The 18,480-nt window shown below is 52.8% G+C and overlaps 1 protein-coding gene and 1 long non-coding RNA gene across 12 annotated transcripts; one reads left to right on the top strand and one right to left on the bottom strand.

The window, feature by feature from the left end:
* Window positions 1–8,434: 8,434 nt before the first annotated feature.
* Window positions 8,435–15,681, bottom strand: LOC112864502 (E3 ubiquitin/ISG15 ligase TRIM25-like). 11 transcript variants are annotated; one of them, XM_086688002.1, is made up of 8 exons: window positions 15,156–15,347; window positions 14,971–15,084; window positions 13,999–14,660; window positions 11,711–11,806; window positions 11,264–11,497; window positions 10,207–10,369; window positions 9,924–10,076; window positions 8,435–9,021 (listed from the first exon to the last, which is right to left on the bottom strand). In XM_086688002.1, the coding sequence occupies exons 2-8, from the start codon at window positions 15,044–15,046 to the stop codon at window positions 8,459–8,461; spliced, it is 1,947 nt and encodes a 648-aa protein (XP_086544128.1). In that variant the 5' UTR covers window positions 15,047–15,084; window positions 15,156–15,347; the 3' UTR covers window positions 8,435–8,458. The 11 variants fall into 11 exon arrangements, with proteins under 11 accessions (XP_086544128.1, XP_086544130.1, XP_086544127.1 ...); XM_086688004.1 differs by having other exon boundaries at window positions 14,971–15,014; XM_086688001.1 differs by having other exon boundaries at window positions 13,999–14,666; window positions 15,156–15,346.
* On the top strand, window positions 10,276–12,804 carry LOC147574529 (uncharacterized). The gene is made up of 2 exons (XR_015244297.1): window positions 10,276–11,053; window positions 12,075–12,804. It is a non-coding gene; the product is annotated as an uncharacterized LOC147574529 (long non-coding RNA).
* Window positions 15,682–18,480: the final 2,799 nt, after the last annotated feature.

The raw sequence follows: 18,480 nt of genomic DNA, 5'->3' as shown, positions 1-18,480 counted from the left end.
TTTTGAGAGAGAAACAGAGCATGAGCAGTGGAGGAGCAGAGAGACAGAGGGAGACACAGAATCTGAAGCAGGCTCCAGGCCCTGAGCTGTCAGCACAGAGCCCGACCCAGGGCTCAAACTCACGAAGAACCCATGAAATCATGACGTGAGCCGAAGGCAGATGCTCAACCGACTGAACCACCCAGGCGCCCTGACACTCCCTCATCTTGAGTCCCCTCTTTCTTCCTCCTGCTTCCTCCTTGTCTCTTACCCAGACTCTCCTCCTCCAGCCTGGCCCCCGTCTCTCCAGAGCTCCAGGCCCCTGTCCTTGTGATTTTCCCACTGTCAACCCAAGTCAGCCTGTCCCCACTCCGTCTTTGCCATCTGCCTCTTCAGACCAGGCCTCATCTCTATTCTCTGACTTGGGCCTGGGCCTCCCTCCCTCCCCTTCACCTCCATCATCATATCCAGCTAATCATTAATTCGACTGACTTTCCTCTTTCCCATCTTGTTTGTATGCCTTCTCTCCTTCTGATGCTGAGCCCACATCGGGCCTACGCAGTGCAGACACTGAGTCTTGATAGGATCTCTCTACTCAGCCTCCCTGCCTGGACCACCAGATTCATCTTCCAAAAGCACCCACTTATTCAGGTGCTGTACCTGAATGCCTTCCCTGGCTTTGACTTCCCGGACCGCTGTGCCCATACCTTGGCAGGGCTCGGACTGACACCCATTTCCTGATACTCCCAGCCCACAGGCCTATAGCTCACCCACTGGATTCATGTCTTCATCAACCCCACCACACGTGGGTTCCTGCCTTTACTTACTTCCCCTGCTGGTGCCCTCACTTCGTCTCCAGGGGCTTTCTCTCTCACTCCCACCTGGCCTTGATCATGCAAACCGAACCATGCCACTTCCAGAAGGGCCTTCCTCCATGGTGTCCAGAGCACGCCGGAATCAAGTTCAGATTTCTGCTGGCCCCTTGTCCCTTGCTGGCCCCTTCCCTTCTTTTGCTCCATTCTTGAGTAGAGCTTGGTCACCTCCCTGTTTCCACACAGGCACTACCCCCCTACCCTGGATAACTCCCACTGTTTATAATGACAGACAGAGACTAAGTGCCACCTCTTGTAGAGAGTCGTCCCTGGTGGCCCCTGATGTCACAGCCTCCAGAGAGCCAGGATTATCTGCTTTGGTATCTCCAGAGCCGGGCAGAGCCACCCAACACATAGCCTTCAATAGGTCCTGTGTTGGTTTCTTGGAGCTGCCATAATAAAGAACCACAAACCGGCTGGGCTTAAGACAACAGAAATGTATTCTCTCACAGTTCATTGGTCAGAAGCCTGAGATCAAGGGGCGTCTGGATGGCTCAGTTGGTTAAGCATCCGACTCTCGGTTTCGGCTCAGGTTATGATTTCACGGTTCTTGAGTTCGAGCCCCGCATCAGGCTCCACACTGCCGGTGTGGAACCTGTTTGGGACTCTCTCTCTCTCTCTCTCTCTCTCTCCCCTCCTCCCCTGCTTGTTCTCTCTCACTCTCCCCCCCTCCCCTGCTTGTTCTCTCTCTCTCTCTCTCTCTCTCTCTCTCAAAATAGGTAAATAAACTTTAAAAACAAATTTAAAAAGAAAGACGCTGGTCATTGGATCAGGGCCTGCCCTACTCCAGGATAACCTCATCTTAACTAATTACCTCTGTGAAGACCTTATTTCCAAATAAAGTCACATTCTGAGTTTCTGGGTGGATACGAGTTTGGGGGGGGAGACACTATTCAACCCAGTACAGTTGCCCAGGATGCATCCGTGGCCTGATGGAGTCACCCATCCTCAGGGTGCTGCCTGGGGCCCATCTCCTCCAAGACATCTTCCCTGGTGCTCCTGGCCTGCCCCTTCTGCACCTTAGTCTCCTTCCTGTGGGAACCGTGCGGGCTTTAGCGTTTCCTGCTAAATCTAAAATTCCTGGGGGGTTGCAAATCTACCCGGAGGAATTCTGAATCATCATGCAGATAGGCTGTTGTGCAAGATTGGCATTTAAACAAGCTCAGGTCTCTCCTAAAATGAAAGCAAGCCAACAATCTATCCTCCTTAAACTCATATTCCCCTCCAGCTCCTGCCCCAGCCCCCTCCACAGTCCAACTTGAAATGAGAAGCGTCTCCTCCCACTAGGTCCTTTTCCACACCTTCCCTTCCTCCCTCCGTCTTCAGAAGCTGAACTTCTGCCCCTTCTGATCATTTTCATGTCATCACATCCAATGGACCTGTTTCGTCCCCACCTGCCTCAAGTGTCTGACCCCGCTGACCCCTCCCTCCTTGAAACTCCTCGGGCCATCATTCTGTCCTGGGTTTCCTCCCACTTGTCTTGCCACACTTGGCAAGAGCCACTCAGAGGTCATTTGTGGAACATTGGAGCAAACCGGGCAGAATTCTAACCACGAGCGTCCTCTCCAACTACGTGTGAAACACAAAAGCACTGAGGCACACGTTCTCCAGGCGGGAAGCATCTAGTTGTAAATGAGGAAGAATCAGCTTCCAGAAACACTTGGCAGGGAGCCAAAAACCTTTTAATGGGTGCCCTTGGGCTTCTGACACTTTATTACTGATTTTGGCAAGAGTGAACAACTAAATGAATGCTATTTAACTTTTGACTTGAAGTGTCTGTGCACATATATATACTGCTAACAACAGGGGTGTTTGGGGATGGCTCTTCTTTTTTTAAAAAAAAAATTTAAATGTTTTATTTATATTTAAGAGAGAGAGAGAAGGAGCTGGGAAGGGGCAGAGAGAGATGGAGACAGAATCTGAAGCAGGCTCCAGGCTCTGAGCTGTCAGCACAGAGCCCGATGTGGGGGGTCGAACCTGCGAACTATAAGAACATGACCTGAGCCGAAGTGGGATGCTTAACTGACTGAGCCACCCAGGTGCCCCCAGGGATGGCTCTTCTGAGCCTTCCAGGATATTTGACATCCGTGACACCTCCCCCTGGTCCAGCTACTCAGTTTAGCTACGCAAAGTGCCCATCTAGGTAGGGTGAGGTGAGTGAGTCACTTGCCTGGGGCACCAATTTTACAGGGATACCAACAGAATTCAGTAATCAAGGTAAGTAATTTAAAACAATAATTATAGACAATCAGATCAACAAATTATGGCCAATGGAATCATCTAGTTTCATGGATAAAATTTTGTCAGAATCAGGGCCAGGCTTAGTCTGAGGGGTTACAAAGCAGGTGCTGCAAGTCCTGGGTCAGATCTGGCTTTTATTTACAATTTTGATAACCTGTCCATCATAGATTTTTGCATTCATTTTGATTTTGTAAAATATCGCGTTAAAATATTTATCCTTTTTTTTTTTTTTTTTTCGAGAGGGCGCATGCATGCAACCTTATGCTTGGGCAGGGGAGGGGCAGAGGGAGAGGAAGAGAGAGAATCTCAAGCAAGCTCCACACCCAGAGCAGAGGCTGATATGGGGCACCGTGAGATCGTGACCTGAGCAGAAATCAAGAGTTGGAGGCTCAACTGACTGAGCCACCCAGGCGCCCCAAATATTAATCTTGATTACTGAGTCTTTTTGACCCTTTTCTTAAATTTTGTGCCTGAGGTGAATCCCTTACTTGCTTCACTCTAGTCCTGGCCCTGCTCAAAATGCACGTTTCCCAGCTGCTTGGTTTGAGAAGTACTGGGAGTTGTATAATCTTTAGCAAATATGAATGGTATCCATATCCATCAGGAAACAAAGGCTGAGACAGGTATGTGTTTCTCATCTTCGCGCACTTGCTGGAGGATACTCAGCCTCAGAGAATCTTCAGGCTAAAGGCGAGGTTGAGGGGCACCTGGGTGTTTCAGTCCATTGAGCGTTCAACTTTGACTCAGGTCATGATCTCGCGGTTCTTGAGTTCCAGCCTTGCATTGGGCTCACTAGTGTCAGCGCAGAGCCTGCTTTGGATCCTCTGTCCCGCTCCCCTCTCTGCCCCTCCCTTGCTCTCCCTCTCTCAAAAATAAAAAAAAAAAAAAAATAGGGGCGCCTGGGTGGCGCAGTCGCTTAAGCGTCCGACTTCAGCCAGGTCACGATCTCGCCGTCCGGGAGTTCGAGCCCCGCGTCAGGCTCTGGGCTGATGGCTCAGAGCCTGGAGCCTGTTTCTGATTCTGTGTCTCCCTCTCTCTCTGCCCCTGCCCCGTTCATGCTCTGTCTCTCTCTGTCCCAAAAATAAATAAACGTTGAAAAAAAAAATTAAAAAAAAATAATAAATACAGGGAAGGTTGAAAATGGAAGCAAATGGAGGAATAATAGGAAGGTGCTTTGCTTCCACCTGGATGCAGGGCGTGAACAGACTTAACTTCGCAAAAGGATGGCAGAGGGAAGAGAAGGAAGTCCGTGACAGCTGTGCCAGGACAGTCACACCCAGCCTGACCTGACCCAGGAAAGGATCTGGGTGGCCTCCCACCCTGCAAGCTCTGAGAAGCTTCCTTCAGTCCTTGGGTCAATGCTTATTAGGCACCTGCTCTCTGACAGGCATGCCTTAAAGCACCAGAGGCATGAAATATGCAGCCTGCCCCTACTTCCAATGGAGAATTCACACATGAAACAAATGGACGACAGCAGGGATGCATGCAGAGGTGTTATGGGAGCAGAGAGGAGGGAACCCCACTTGGCTTAGGGAGAGGGGGGTTCAAGACAGGCTTCTTGGAACATGGAGCATCTTAGGACCACCACAGTACCTGATAAGTGATCAGTAGGACTTAAGGGCATGAGGGCAGAAGAGGGCTCCAGGCAGCGGGGACAGTATGGGCAAAGGCCAGGAGGGAAGATGCTTTGGAGGGCTACTGGAGCCTGATGCTTGTGGCAAGGAGATGGGAGGTGGAGTTGGGGTGGGACTGGGCCAGCAGGGCAGGCTGGAGATGGCCCCCCTCTCCTTTGCTGGTGGTCTTGGTTCGGGTCACCACCAGGGGCCTTCCTCACAGGGAACGCGCAGAGTTGAGCTTACGCTCTCTTGGGTGGGATACTCCCGACAGCCATTGGGTACCCACCATATGCCAGGCATACTCTGCCCAAGGCTCCCACAGACATCCTCTCCCTTCCACACCCAGTCTGAGCACACCATTCCTTGGGGGTGGGAAGGGTTCAGGCTCCTTCCCTAGGTTCCTGACACCTGGTCCTGCTTCTGTTCTCCCCACACGGTGGGACAGCATGAAGAGATGGGAACGATTGCTGCTGCCAGCATCCTTTGCCTTCCGCTTTGACCCTTCTCTGAGTTTGGGTCACACTTGAACATGGAGGAGGCAACATCTGTGGCTTTGGTTGGGTTTCCGCATGCCACCCACCTCCAGTGGGAATCAAGGAATCAAAGACAAAACAAAGCTACGGGAGGGGTGCCTGGCTGGCTCAGTCAAAAAGAGCATGTGACTCTTGATCTCAGGGTCCTGAGTTTGAACACACCCACCACATTGGGTGTAGAGATGAAATATACTTAAAAAAAAAAAAAAAAAAAAAAAAGGCCACCAAAGCTATAGGACAGATTTGTAGGATGTAATGTTATGCAGCCAGTGAATAATTTCGTATTTTGAAAGTAATTTGTTTGCATTTTGAAAGTGCACAACTATATCGTATAAGTTTTCTAGAGCAAATGCGGTATGGGAGAGGCGGTGTAGCATAATGGTTAAAAAAAAAAAAGCTTAGATTTGAATCCTGGCTGCTCAATTATATACCTTCATGACAAGAACATGGGACAAATCACTTCATCTCTTCTCAGTTTCCTCATCCATACAACAGGGATAATACCTATTTATAAGGTTATGAGGATTATGTGAGTTCGTATTTGCCATGAACTTTTCATTTGCCATGAATGGTGGCTGGCCTATGATAGATGCTATGTGTTGTTAAATAAAAGCAAAATTGCTTTGGGGCGCCTGGGTGGCTCAGTCGGTTGGGGGGCTGACTTCGGTTCAGGTCATGATCTCGCGGTCTGAGTTCGAGCCTGGCGTCGGGCTCTGTGCTGACAGCTCAGAGCCTGGAGCCTGTTTCAGATTCTGTGTCTCCCTCTCTCTGACCCTCCCCCATTCATGCTCTGTCTCAAAAATGAATAAACGTTAAAAAAAAAAAAAGCAAAATTGCTTTTATGAAAATGCAAAAAGATTAATTTTAAAATTACCCAAGTAATACAAGAACACAATCTTTTTGTAAGGTACAACATGGGCATTTTTAAAGTGAAGCAATTCTTGGAGACAGACTAGTTTATAGCCTGCTCGGATTCACAATAAAAAAAATATATATTTGTTGAGTGCTAAGGCAGAGCAGGAAGGCATGAGAAGTGTGTGGGTGGCATTCCAGCGACGGTCCCCTCTCTGGTGTCTCCACAGGGAGAGAACTTCTTCTTCCCTTTTTCCCTTCTTCTTCCCTTCTTCCCTTCTTCTCTCCAGGGAAGGGGTGGGATTCACAGGCGTAGATTATCCAAGAGCACTGGCTGATCTTGCACCGGGAAGGACCCCTCTATATTTCCTCCACAAGGCGCATGCTGAGCCGGGAGCAGAGACCCTGACATTTCGGTTTGCTGGCTAGCCCCCCTGATGTGCAGGCTGGCTTGCTGGTTGGCTTTTCGAAATATAATAAATATTTCGAAATACTAATAAATATTTCGAAATACTAATAAATAAAAACTATTTGAGGACCCCCAGCACTCTCATTGTGAATTCCCAGCAGCCCAGGAACTGCAAATGAAGAGCTGTTTAGGAAAGCAAATACCCCTATTAAGTTCAGATGTGGATTTCATGCCAAGTGCCTGAGGGTGTCAGGATGGTTCAAGCATCACACAGTACCCCGGGAGGGGCTGGCGAGGGTAGCCTCTTCCTCAGCTCCTGGATGGGGAAGAACTCGGAGATCCATGCAGCTAGCTAGCACAGACCCGTCTCCTTGTACCCTACATTCACCTCCTCAGCACTTCTGGACCCCAGCCGGGTGCTGCAGGAGCCTGTAGCCCCTTGAACCAGGGAGAACGAAGGTTGGAGGCGGGAGCCAAGATTAAGGCATTTGGATGTGAAAGGCTGCTCCGGAAAGTTGAGGAAAAAGTTTACATTTCATTCCTACCAATCAGCATGGGGAACAGCCCACGGGGGAATAAGAGTGATGGGGCGGGGATTGATTGGAATTGGTGCTGAGTGAAGGCTCCAGAAAGGAAGGTCAGCAAGACACCACAGCCACAGCTTGCTCAGAAGAGCCAAAGGGTGCCTCCCTCTGAAAAACCTTGAGGGCACCCCCCCTACATCTGTTTGGGCCTGGTCCCACCCTGGCCCCACAATGACCTCTCCAGATGGGAAAACCAGGGTCACTAATTTCTCTTCCAACAGGCCAGGTGGGGATGGAATTTAGGCACACCCCCATGGGGTGCTTTTAGGCCTGGTTCTGGACTATATTGCCCCAGGGGTTTTCTCCCTTGACTTGTATCATTTCCTTTTCAGAGCCAATCATTAACCCAAGAGACTCAACCTGAGAAACCAGAGAAACCAGCGGCTGGTTGATGCTGGAAATGCTGCCGTGGTTTCGCCAGAGGGGCTGAGTCTCCAGTCATGCTCCTGCCAGGGTTGCAAGGCAGTAACCTGGTGTGACCCAGCCTCTGGAGCTGACTCCCACACCCTCTGCTGGACAGGCGGGATTGCAGGGTCCCGGATGAGGAAGCAGCCCCTTTGCTTCTGGGCAGTGCTATACTCTGGGGGTGGAGCGCACTGGGCAGATGGCTGGGGAAAACAGCTTGCAGCAACACAGGGGACGGTGCAGAGTGGATAGCCTCAGTTCCGCATCTGCCCCAGACTATGAGACACCAGCTGTGTGACAGGCCCTGCTCTGGGCAGTAGGCCCTCACCTTTTTTCTCTGGGCCTGAGATCAGCCTGGATTCTTTGGCTTAACTTCCCAGCCCCCAGTTAAGCAACTGGGACAGAACACCCCTAACCCATCTGTGAGGTGCCACTCTCAGTCTGGCCTCCTGGAGGGGAGGAATAGAAAGCAGCCACCCGCGAGGCCTTTGGGGACAGGGATCTGTCCCTGGGCCCCTGATGCTGAGTAGCCAGGACTCGCCTGGAGAACCAAAGTCAGGGGCCTCTGATGGGCCCGGGGGTGGGGGGGTGGGGGGGTGAGGGGGAGGGGGGGCATAGAGCCGCAGGCTGTGCACCGGGCCAGGAATTCCCCCCCCCCACCCTCCGGAGGCCACCGGACTATCCCCAGGCCCCCCCCCCCCCCCCCACGGGAGGGGAGTGGTGTGGGACTCCATCCTGGCTCAAAGCCCTTCTCCCATGGCTGCGGGAACGGAGGGGTCTGCCTGTTTCCTAGGATTCCCGGGAACACCCGGCAGCGGGCCAGCGGGTCAGGGGGACGGACAGGAGGCCGGTTCGCCGCCCACCCCAGCCCTCAACCCGGGGGCCGCGACCTCCGGCGGCCCGCGTCCCCGGCGCCCCTTCCCGCGGGCCCAGCCCAGCGCTGGAGTCCAGCTTTATTGGCTGCCGCCTACACCTCCGCCTCGGGGCGCTGCTTGAGCGTGACCGAGGCGCCGCTGCTGACCATGACCGCGGGGTAGAGCGGCTCCAGGAAGGAGACGAGGAAGCGGTAAAGCAGGCTCACGCCGCCCGCCACGCCGTAGAAGGAGAGGCAGCCGGTGCCGCAGTCGAGCGCCACGCCGAGCGTGCGGTGGTAACCGCCGTGCAGCACCGTCTGCGTGTTGTTGTGCCACACGGAGAACTTGAGCGAGTCCCACTCCAGGCACCACGAGTACGGGTTGCGGCCCAGCAGGTAGACGATGTTGCGGCGCGGGCGGCCGCCCAGCGGGGGGCTGCGGCGGTAGGTGAGGCCCAGGCACACCCACGAGTTGGACACCTCGGCTTCCCAGTAGTGGCGGCCCTCGGACAGGCCGCGCGAGCACAGCACCTGCGGCCACTGCTTGAAGCCGGGGAAGGGGCCGCCCGCGGCGAAGGGGTCCAGAAGGATGCCCAGGTTCAGCACCGAGTGGGTCTCCTTGAACAGGAACAGTTCCTCGCTGGCCGTGGTGGGGTCGAAGTTCAGGTTGCAGTAACCTGGCGGGGGTGGGGGGGGTGGGGGGAGTGGGGGGGGTAAGGGAGCTTGGGTGAGCCGCCCCCAGGGCTGCCGAAGAGGATGCTAAGCTGCGTGGCATCTGCACAGAAGTCACCAAGTGCTTCCCACCCCCTGCCCATCTCCTGGGATTGGCCCTTCTCTTCCCGCCCCGCCCCTGCTTTTTTCAGTCCGCACCTCTGGCCCCAGGTCACTGACCTCCTTTGGAGGAAGGAGTTGGGTGCTGCCCAAAGGTCTACCTTTCTAGAGTAGCTGAGAAACCAATTCCTCCTCCCTGCCCCCCACTAGACTCTAACATAATCTCCCTTTTTATTTATTCAGGACACAAGAATGAGTGGGATTGAGGGAAGGTCAAGGGCTCCTGGAGGAGGTGACTCAGGGGTTCACCAAAGAGACCCATGATATCTCAGAGAAGTCCCTGGGATTCGCCTCCCAGCCCAGCTCAGGAGAGGGGCTGCCTAGGCATCAAATGTATTCGATTTATTTATTGCCTAGCAATAAAAGGGAGCTTGCTTGAGGAAGAGACGGACAGGGTCATCCAAGCTGGCTTGGCTAAACCCTGGTGGGGTGGTGGGGGGACACTGGCAGGCCCCCAGCTGAGGGCAATGGTTGTGCCACACCAGAGCCAGGGAGGGGGGCAGAGCCAGCATCTGGGCAAGGACCTGCCTTGCCCACCCACGGGATGGGACAGGATAGTCCCCTCCCTATCATGGCCTTGAAGTCACAGGCTGAGTCCTTCTGAGGTCTCCAGTCCCAAGTACGAGGTCTGGGCAAGAGAGAGCTGGCATCTCTCTGGTGCCCTGGCCTGAATGGAGAGGGGACTGGGGAAGTCAAGGCCCCCCGGGGGTCCCACCCTTAGGTTCGGACCTCGGTACGGAGGACTCACACTTGAGAAGTGTTTTCCTGTCCACAGCTGAGGGCAGCAACTCATAGGAGTTCATCTTAATGCCTGGAGGAGATTGAGGAGCTTTGCTGAGGACACTCTTACAGCCCAGTGTCCTTTCAGAGAGGGGCATGGGCTTCCAGGAGGCTGCGTCACCTGGGGAAGGTGCACATGGGCAGGCAGGGCTCTCCACCAGTGCCTGGAACCCCAAACACTGCCCTGCAGGGCTGTCCCACCCCCAGGGGGCAGGTGAGTCTCCAGTGGCCCCAGGCTGCCAGATACTGACCCTTCAGGAGGAGCTGATTGATGAAGCTGAGACCCATGTCCAGCAGCCGCGTCCGGAGCTCCGCCAGGGTCTCCGGCAACTGGAGAAAGCTCTGCTTCTCCTCACAGTTGGTGCTCATCAGGGCTTCCGAGCAGGCGGGAAAGTGCTTCAGTCTGGGGAACTCCTGGAGGCAGGGAGTGGCCAGCAGTACCACCCGTTAGCCTGGGGCCCAGGCAGATGCCAGGAGCTCCTGCTTATGCCAGGGACCCCACCGAGCCCAGAATCTTGGGGCAGGTGGAGAAATTGCTGGTTTTCAAACCTGGACATCTCTCTCCCTCCCCCCTGGTTGTGATGTCTTAGATCAGGGCTTTGCCAAAAAGTATGGCAAAGTGCATTAAGTAGAGTGGATTAGAAAACAATGGGAGGACGATTTCTTCTGAGCTTCGAGTTGCTTAGTGAAACACCTTGCCACATTTTTCCTGTGGTGTGTGTGTGGAGGGGTGGACGCTGTGAGCAACAGCTTTAGAAATCTGCTGGGGATGTGATAATCAGCTGAAGAAAGGTCTTTGCTCAGAGTTCCCGAGCACAGGGTTTGGGTAGCCCTGGGCCCCACCCTCGGAGAAGGTTGCTGTCACGCACGCCTCCACCAGTGACCCTGCCTGGTACCCTCTTGCAACAGCAGCAGGCTGCAGGACTGGGCCAGGGCTGGTGAAGGAAATGGGGTTTTCATCCCAGGCTGTATGGATTGGTCTGGTCTCATTCCCATCCCTGGTCTGGGAGAATCTGGAGAAACTTAGACTGTGGCAGATGCCAGGAATCCCAGGGTATGCTCCCTTCTGTTCCACGGACACGAAGGCAGGAACATCAGGTAAGAAGCCAAGGGTGTTGGTGTAAGCCCAGGACCCACGGCCTGGGGTGAGGAGGCTCCCCGAGGCAGAAGAATAGATGATGAGTTGCAGCCCCAAATGCTGATGGCTTAATCCTAGGTCTGAGCAGATCTGGTGTGTCTGGGGGTGGAGGAGGAGTGGAGTTCGGATCAGGGCCTGGGGCAGAGACAGGAGTGGGGGCGGGGGCTCGCCTGCAGGAATTGCTGGTCGCTCCTGTTGGCGAGCAGGGCGCGGAGCCAGATGCTGTCCCCCTCCAGCTTCAGGAGCCGGTTGTGGCTCTGCTGGATGGAGCTGCCCAGCTTCCCCAGAGCGGCTGCCTCCTCTTTCTCGACAAAATCCAAGACCTTCATCTGCAGCTGTCTGACCTCCTGGATGATCTCTGAGAAGCAGGCGTTCACCTCATCGCGTGTTGTCTGGATCAATTTCTGTGGGTGGGGCGGGGAGCGGGTTGTGGAGGGTGTGTTGAGAGGCATCTCTGAGCCCCAGCCCCTACTGTTATGGCCCGGAACCTGCCTAGGCATCCTGTTGCCAACTGCTGGGCCCCACGACATCCACTCCAGGCCCTGAGAGTGCCCCTCAGCCAGATGCAGGGCACTGGGGGGAAAGCCTGGGCCTGGGAGAGGGTGGGCCAGCCTTACCGAGAGAAAGGCCACCTGCCCCCGGTGCCTCTGGCTGTCAGAGTTGATGATCAGCATCTGGTTTTCCACGCTGGCCTGGACCTTCCGAACCTCCACCTGGGGTGAGGCAGGGGGAGGAGGAAAGGGCCCCTGATTCAGAAAGGTGGAGGTTCTTTCTTCTCCAGGGCCTTCTTGGAGAAACCCTTCTGCAAGCCCAGAGAAGACATACCTCTTACATTCCTAAGACGCCTATATGAGAGACAAAGGCAGAGCTGAAGGGCAGATGGCCCGGGTCTTCTACCCTCTGCTCATGCTGCTCATGGTCTCTCACTCCCTGAGACTCTCTCCCCATTCTTTTTTTTCTTTTTCTTTTTTTTTTTTTTAGAGGAGGAATGAGAGAGAGAGAGAGGGAGAGAAAGAGAGAATCCCAAGCGGGCTCCACATTGTCAGCATGGAGCCCGATGTGAGCCTTGAACTCACAAACCCAAGATCATGACCTTAGCTGAAATCAAGAGTCAGACGCTTAACCTGAGCCACCCAGGTGCCCTTTCCCCATTCTTAGGAATCAGGTTCTCTGTTCCTGACAGTGATGACCACAGGCTTTCAGATCACAAAAAGGGGCTGAAGAGGATTCAGTGGGCTGAGAGGGGGCAGTGGGTCGAGAAGGGGCACATCAGACATGGAGCCCTGGAGATACCTCACTGGGGTGGCGCTGCCTGGGACACGCTGTGTCCCAAGTTCTGTGAAGAAGCCTCCAGTCTCCACCCGTTCTGGGAAGAGTCATGTTCTTGTTTATGACAGGTGATAGAACTGTGTTGTTCCAGTGGATTGTTGTGTTGTCCAGTGGATTGTTGCTGGCACACAACAAAATGAGCAGCTCAAGCCAGACTGTACATCAACCCAGTGCTTGCTTTGTTGACAAAGTCTTACTATGGACAAAGTGTCCACTGAGCTGAACGGTGTGGCCACTTGGCTTACATGCCCTCAGGAGCTCCTTGCAGTGGACCATCAAGGGGTGGCTATGTGGAAATATTACTGTTACCAAATATATTTGATAGAATGCCTGAAATAGAAGTGTGCCACTATAAAAAGCAGTTCAAATCTGGCTTTCCACATTTTAATTTTGTTTAATATTTCCATATATTAAACAAAATTTGAAAGTAGAGAAAAGGAGGGGATCTGCCCAACCTGACGTATTTCTACTCTGACATGTTTTCTTCCAGCCTTTCCTTTATCTACGCAAAAAAGTTAACATGGAACTCACACATACAGTTTTGGATCCTTGTTCATCAAACCCACCAACGTTTAGGGGCGCCTGGGTGGCGCAGTCGGTTAAGCGTCCGACTTCAGCCAGGTCACGATCTCGCGGTCCGTGGGTTCGAGCCCCGCGTCGGGCTCTGGGCTGATGGCTCAGAGCCTGGAGCCTGCTTCCGATTCAGTGTCTCCCTCTCTCTCTGCCCCTCCCCCGTTCATGCTCTGTCTCTCTCTGTCCCAAAAATAAATAAACATTGAAAAAAAAAAATTAAAAAAAAAACAACCCACCAACGTTTTGTTGTTGTTGTTGTTGTTGTTATTTTATTACTTTAAAAAGTTTTTAAATTTTATTTAAATCAGAGCTAGTTAACATATAGTGTAACAATGGTGTAAGGAGGAGAATTTAGTGATTCATCACTTACATATAACACCCAGTGCTCATCCCAGCGAGTGCCCTCCTTAATGCCCATCGCCCATTTAGCCCATTCCCCCACACCTTCCCTCCAGGAACCCTCAGTTTGTTCTCTGTATTTAAGAGTCTCTTATGGTTTGCTTCCCTCTCTCTTTTTATCTTATTTTTCCTTCCCTTCCCCTATATTCATCAATTTTGTTTCTTAAACTCCACATATAGTGAAATCATACGATATTTATCTTTCTCTGACTTATTTCACTTAGCATAATACACTCTAGTTCCATCCACATTGTTGCAAATGACAAGATTTTATTCTTTTGATCCCCAACATTCTATTATTTATATATATATAAATATATATAAATTTATATATAGCTAGTGCTGCTATAAACATCGGGTTGCATGTGAACCTTTGAATCAGCATTATTTTTCTGTCCTTCTACCAAGCCTTTCTCACGTAACGGGCATGTCCACCCTCCTGACTGTCACTTTGATGGTTGTGTGATTTCCCTCCAAGGAAAGGTGTGCCTGGGCTGGTGAAAGACTTTCAGGGAGAGACTCGGAACCACGAGCCCCGCTTCTACCCACCCCCCACCCCTCCCCCACCGCTCCCCTCCTCAACCCCTCCCCCACTCCACCTCACCTCCTTCCTGGCACGTTCCTCCTCCAGGGGGATGGTGTCGTGGTTCTTGTGTTCCTCCAGCAGACAGGCTCCGCACACGCAGCTGCCTTCCGTGCGGCAGTACAGCCGCCGCAGTTTGCGATGCTTCCGGCACAAGCGGCTCTTGAGATCCCACACGGGCTCTAGCAGCTCGTGGTCCTGGAACACCTGGTCCTCGAAGTGGCTGCTCAGGTGCTTCTCGCACAGGGAGGCCATGCACTGCAGACACGACTTGACTGACTTGAGCTTCTGGGCGGAACAGAAGTCGCAGGGCACGTCCCTGGGCCCGGCCAGGGGCTGTGAGGACCCCAAGGTCTGGCCCTTGACCTGGGCCAAGCAGGTCACCATCTCCTCCAGGATGCCGTTCTTGCAGAGGCGCGGTCTGGAGGGGAAGCTCTCCCGGCACTGGGGGCAGTACAGTGTCTCGCCCACGGTAGCCAGGTGGTCCCAGAAACCTTGGAGGCAGGCCATGCAGAAGTTGTGCCCGCAGGTGGTGGTGACCGGGTTGCGGAACACCTCCAGGCAGATGGGACAGAGGACTTGGTCCTCAAATGTGCGGAGACTGCTGTTACTCATCAGGAGCTGAGTGTGGGAAGGGCTTGAGGGCTGGGCCAGCGGCTGCGGGGCTGGCTTGTGGTCCTGGACTGGCCCTGAGAAGATAGAGCAAAGCCACGAAGAAGCCACGGCAGGAGCCGAGGGGCCTTGGAGGGGTACACTAGTCCTTCTCATAGAAACAGCTTCTGCCCATAGGGTACAGAGACTGTGTCACTGGTCAACCCATGGGGGGGGGGGCGGGGCATAACATGGGGATTGTGTTCTCTGTGTCCCAGCCCTGACCCCTGCAACAAACCTTGGACGAGCGAGAGGGTGGGCAGAAGGAAGTCACATCAATGGAAAGGAAAGGAGCCACTTCTTTGGCCCTTCAGACGAAAGGCAGGAAGCCCAAGTACTTACGTGAGACTTTCTGCATGTCAGGGAGGACTAAAGGCTTGGCTGCCCTGCGGTGGGATGGAAAAGGACCCCCAGGCATTCAGGTGCAGCGGCCTAGCCCTGGTCCCACTTCACCAACTGTTGGGAGGGTCCCCATCAGTCCACCCCAGCCCTCTCCATCTCCTGGGATCTGACCGCTGCCTTCTCACCTTTCCCTTCGGCTGCTGTGTTTTGATCTCCCTATCAAGTCGGCCCCCCTCCTCGAAGGCTGTCCCTAGTTTTGTTCCCTGACATCACAATTCAAGCGTGACCAGCCCCAGCATGCTGCTTGTGATGTCAGCAGAGCGAAAGGTGGGCCACCGGACATGCTATGGGTGCTGATGTGGCCTGCCCTCTCCATGGGTGATTCTTCACGCCAGGTCAGGGTCGCTGGTGCACCTGGAGCCGCTGGCAGTGGACCTAAGGGACTCACATTAGGGACCGGAGAGGAAAGTGGCAACAAAGTGGCAGGAGGATCTTGGGCAACTCCTTTCCTTCGTCTGGACCAGACATTCTTTTCTGGTGAATTGACAGGGTTGTTCCAGGAGATAATGTTCCAAAGCCTCTTCTTGGTCTAAAGTTGAATGATCAACATCATCCGATTGGTGATTCTAAAGACTGTTGCTTCCACTCTGGTTCTGATCCTCAGAAAGAGAAAAGGGATGAGCGAGGCGGAAGAGAGACTCTTCACGGCTCTCATTGCTTCTTTGTTGCTTTCTGTTTCCTATTCTCCCCCACCCCATAGGATAAACGCCCTGAAAAGCTTGCAATACATCACTGTCTTTCTCCAAAACATTAGCATTTGTTGGCTACAAATGGGAAATAGAAGGCCTCTCCTTTCCCCTTCTTAGAGGAAACATTTCAACATTTCTCCGTTAAGAATGATGTTTGCCGGGCACCTGGGTGGCCCAGTGGGTTAAGCGTCTGACTCTTGACTTCAGCTCAGGCCATGATCTCATGGTTTGTGAGTTCAAGCCTTGCATTGGGCTCTGTGCTGACAGTGCGGAGCCTGCTTGGGATTCTCTCTCTCCCTCTCTCTCTGTCCCTCCCCCACTTGCTCTCTCTCTCTCTCTCTCAAAATAAATAAAATATACAACAAAAAAGGTTTCTGATAAATTCCTGTTAAAAAAAAGACACACATGATCTTCTCTCCATGTTGTTTTATTAGAATCATTAACAGAAAAATGACATCAGCTAAAAATACACACATTAAGATATGTGAGACTTGATTCCGAGCAGTCAGGTTTGACTTGGGGAAAATAAATACAGAGGAGGTAATAGCCACAAAAGAAAGCCCACAAAGGCAAAAGCTACGGTCCGTAAGGGCAAGAGCTAGAATTAGTTAGGTTGAGTTAAATTTCCATGGTAACATTTCATGGAAAACAATGATCTTAATAAAAATATTTTAAAGTAAAAACGAAAATAAAAACAAAACCGAGATACAATTTAATGGCACTGTATAGAAAACTCATCAAGGGGGCGCCTGGGTGGCTCAGTCGGTTAAGCGTCCGACTTCGGCTCAGGTCAGGATCTCGCGGTCCGTGAGTTCGAGCCCCGCGTCGGGCTCTGGGCTGATGGCTCGGAGCCTGGAGCCTGCTTCGGATTCTGTGTGTCTCTCTCTCTCTGACCCTCCCCCGTTCATGCTCTCTCTCTGTCTTAAAAATAAATGAAACAACGTTAAAAAAAAAAAGAAAACTCATCAAGGAATTGGGCCGCGTGGGTGGCTCAGTAGGTTGAGCGCCCACTCTTGATTTCAGCTTAGGTCATGATCCCGAGGTTCAAGAGTTCGCATCCCACATGGGGCTCTATGCTGGCAGTGCAGAGCCTGTTTGGGATTCTCTCTTCCCTCTCACTCTGTCCCTATCCTGCTCATGTGCTCTCCCTCTCAAAATAAACTTAAAAAAAGAAAAAGAAAAAGAAAGCTCATCAAAGAATTAACCTGGCTTACCAGAGTTATAGTTCACTCCAAGGGAAAGGTTTACCAATGGAAGTCTATGGGGTGTGAGGTGTGATTCTTACTAGAAATTTAGCTGCCACTGGGCAGCTTTATGACTTTATGACTGAACAGATTCAGCAATACTCAAATGATCTATTGCAAAGGCTGATGCTGTATGGAGCTTCCAGCAAGCCCTGACTGGAGAATTACCATGCAGAACTCCAGCGTTTTGGAAAATCGCCCTGCCTTCTTTTGCAGGTAACTCTTCTCCTTTTGAGAGCCTACCTAACCATGGGACATCAAGCGACCATGCGGCCTGACCTGCCTGATATGAACTAGGTGTTGTCTAACCCACCAAGTCAGCCTGAGGAGTAGTTAACCTAGCCCAGAAATCGATGTGACTGTCTCTCAGACCGGGGAACACTGGCAATCGACGCTGCGTTTCACACTGGGCAGAGGGCAAGATCACCTCTGTGTAACGCGTAGCTGCGTCTTGTTACGTAGAGACATGAAGTTTTGTTTTTACCATTGTAAGTTCAAATACGCGTGGGAGCGTGTATACGGATGCCGAGCAGCCCAAGCTGCTGGCTATTACGTCTCAGCTCCAAGCCACCCTCCAGACTCTGCTCTGTGCATCTTTAACAGCTGAGTCCCGGACAGGTGCACCCATGGGGAACGTGAGAGGGGGACTGCAAGGTTGGGGAGGCGGGAGGGGGCGGGGCAGAAGGGACATGCTTCTTCAGGTTAACGGAGAAACCACAGCACCTCAGCTTTGCTCTGGCAGCAAGAGCTGGTTCCAGGAGTGTGGTCCTAGAACGGTTCCAGGAGTAGCGTGGTCCTACGACCAGTCTCGCTGAGCCCCCCTGGGACCGCAGCATCTCCTCTATGCGGCCCCTCGGCCCCTCCTCCAAGCCTGTTACTTTGTAATAATCCCAACCTCTTCCTTTGGCTCCCCTGCCCTAGAACAATAACTACCTCCCGCAGTCACTCCATCTGTGACACCTCAGTGGGCCTGGGGGCCCTTTCCTCTTCTTACCACTTGTTAACTGCTGTGGTCTGTCCCCCATTGGGCCCTGGCTGGTACAAACACACACCTCGTTCGCTGTGTGTATACACGTCTCCCCAGCTGTAAGCACCCTATGGCGGGGGGGGGGGGGGGCCGGGGAGACTAACACCTTTTGAGGGTCCCATACCTTGCCTGGTGCCTTAAGTGACCAACACTTGGCTTGCTGGCGACTCACCTCACTTTTATTCCTCATTCTCTACCATGCAGAGAAAAATGGACACCTAGTCAGTTACTCTCTTCCAGGAAGACTTTTTTTCCCCCCTTAAAAATGGTCTTCTACTCTTCCCCTCCTCTTCCCAGCTTCCTGGTGGGCAGACCATCTGTCTCACCTTCTGTTCCTCACCACTCTCCTGGTCGTGAGGAGTAAGGCCCAACACACCCTCAGGCAGTTTCAGCAGCGGGAGAAACTAGGACTTTCTAAGAAGCCCAGGTAGGAAAGGTGCAGAGAAACTCCTCTCCTGAGAAGAGTTTGAGAATCATCAGTAGTGACAGG

The sequence above is a fragment of the Puma concolor genome, chromosome E1 (genome assembly GCF_028749965.1).
Source record: "Puma concolor isolate L17-30 chromosome E1, mPumCon1.1.hap2, whole genome shotgun sequence".
NCBI lineage: Eukaryota > Metazoa > Chordata > Mammalia > Carnivora > Felidae > Puma > Puma concolor.
The sequence above is the reverse complement of the archived record's forward strand: the minus strand, read 5'-3'. Positions and strand labels throughout refer to the sequence as shown.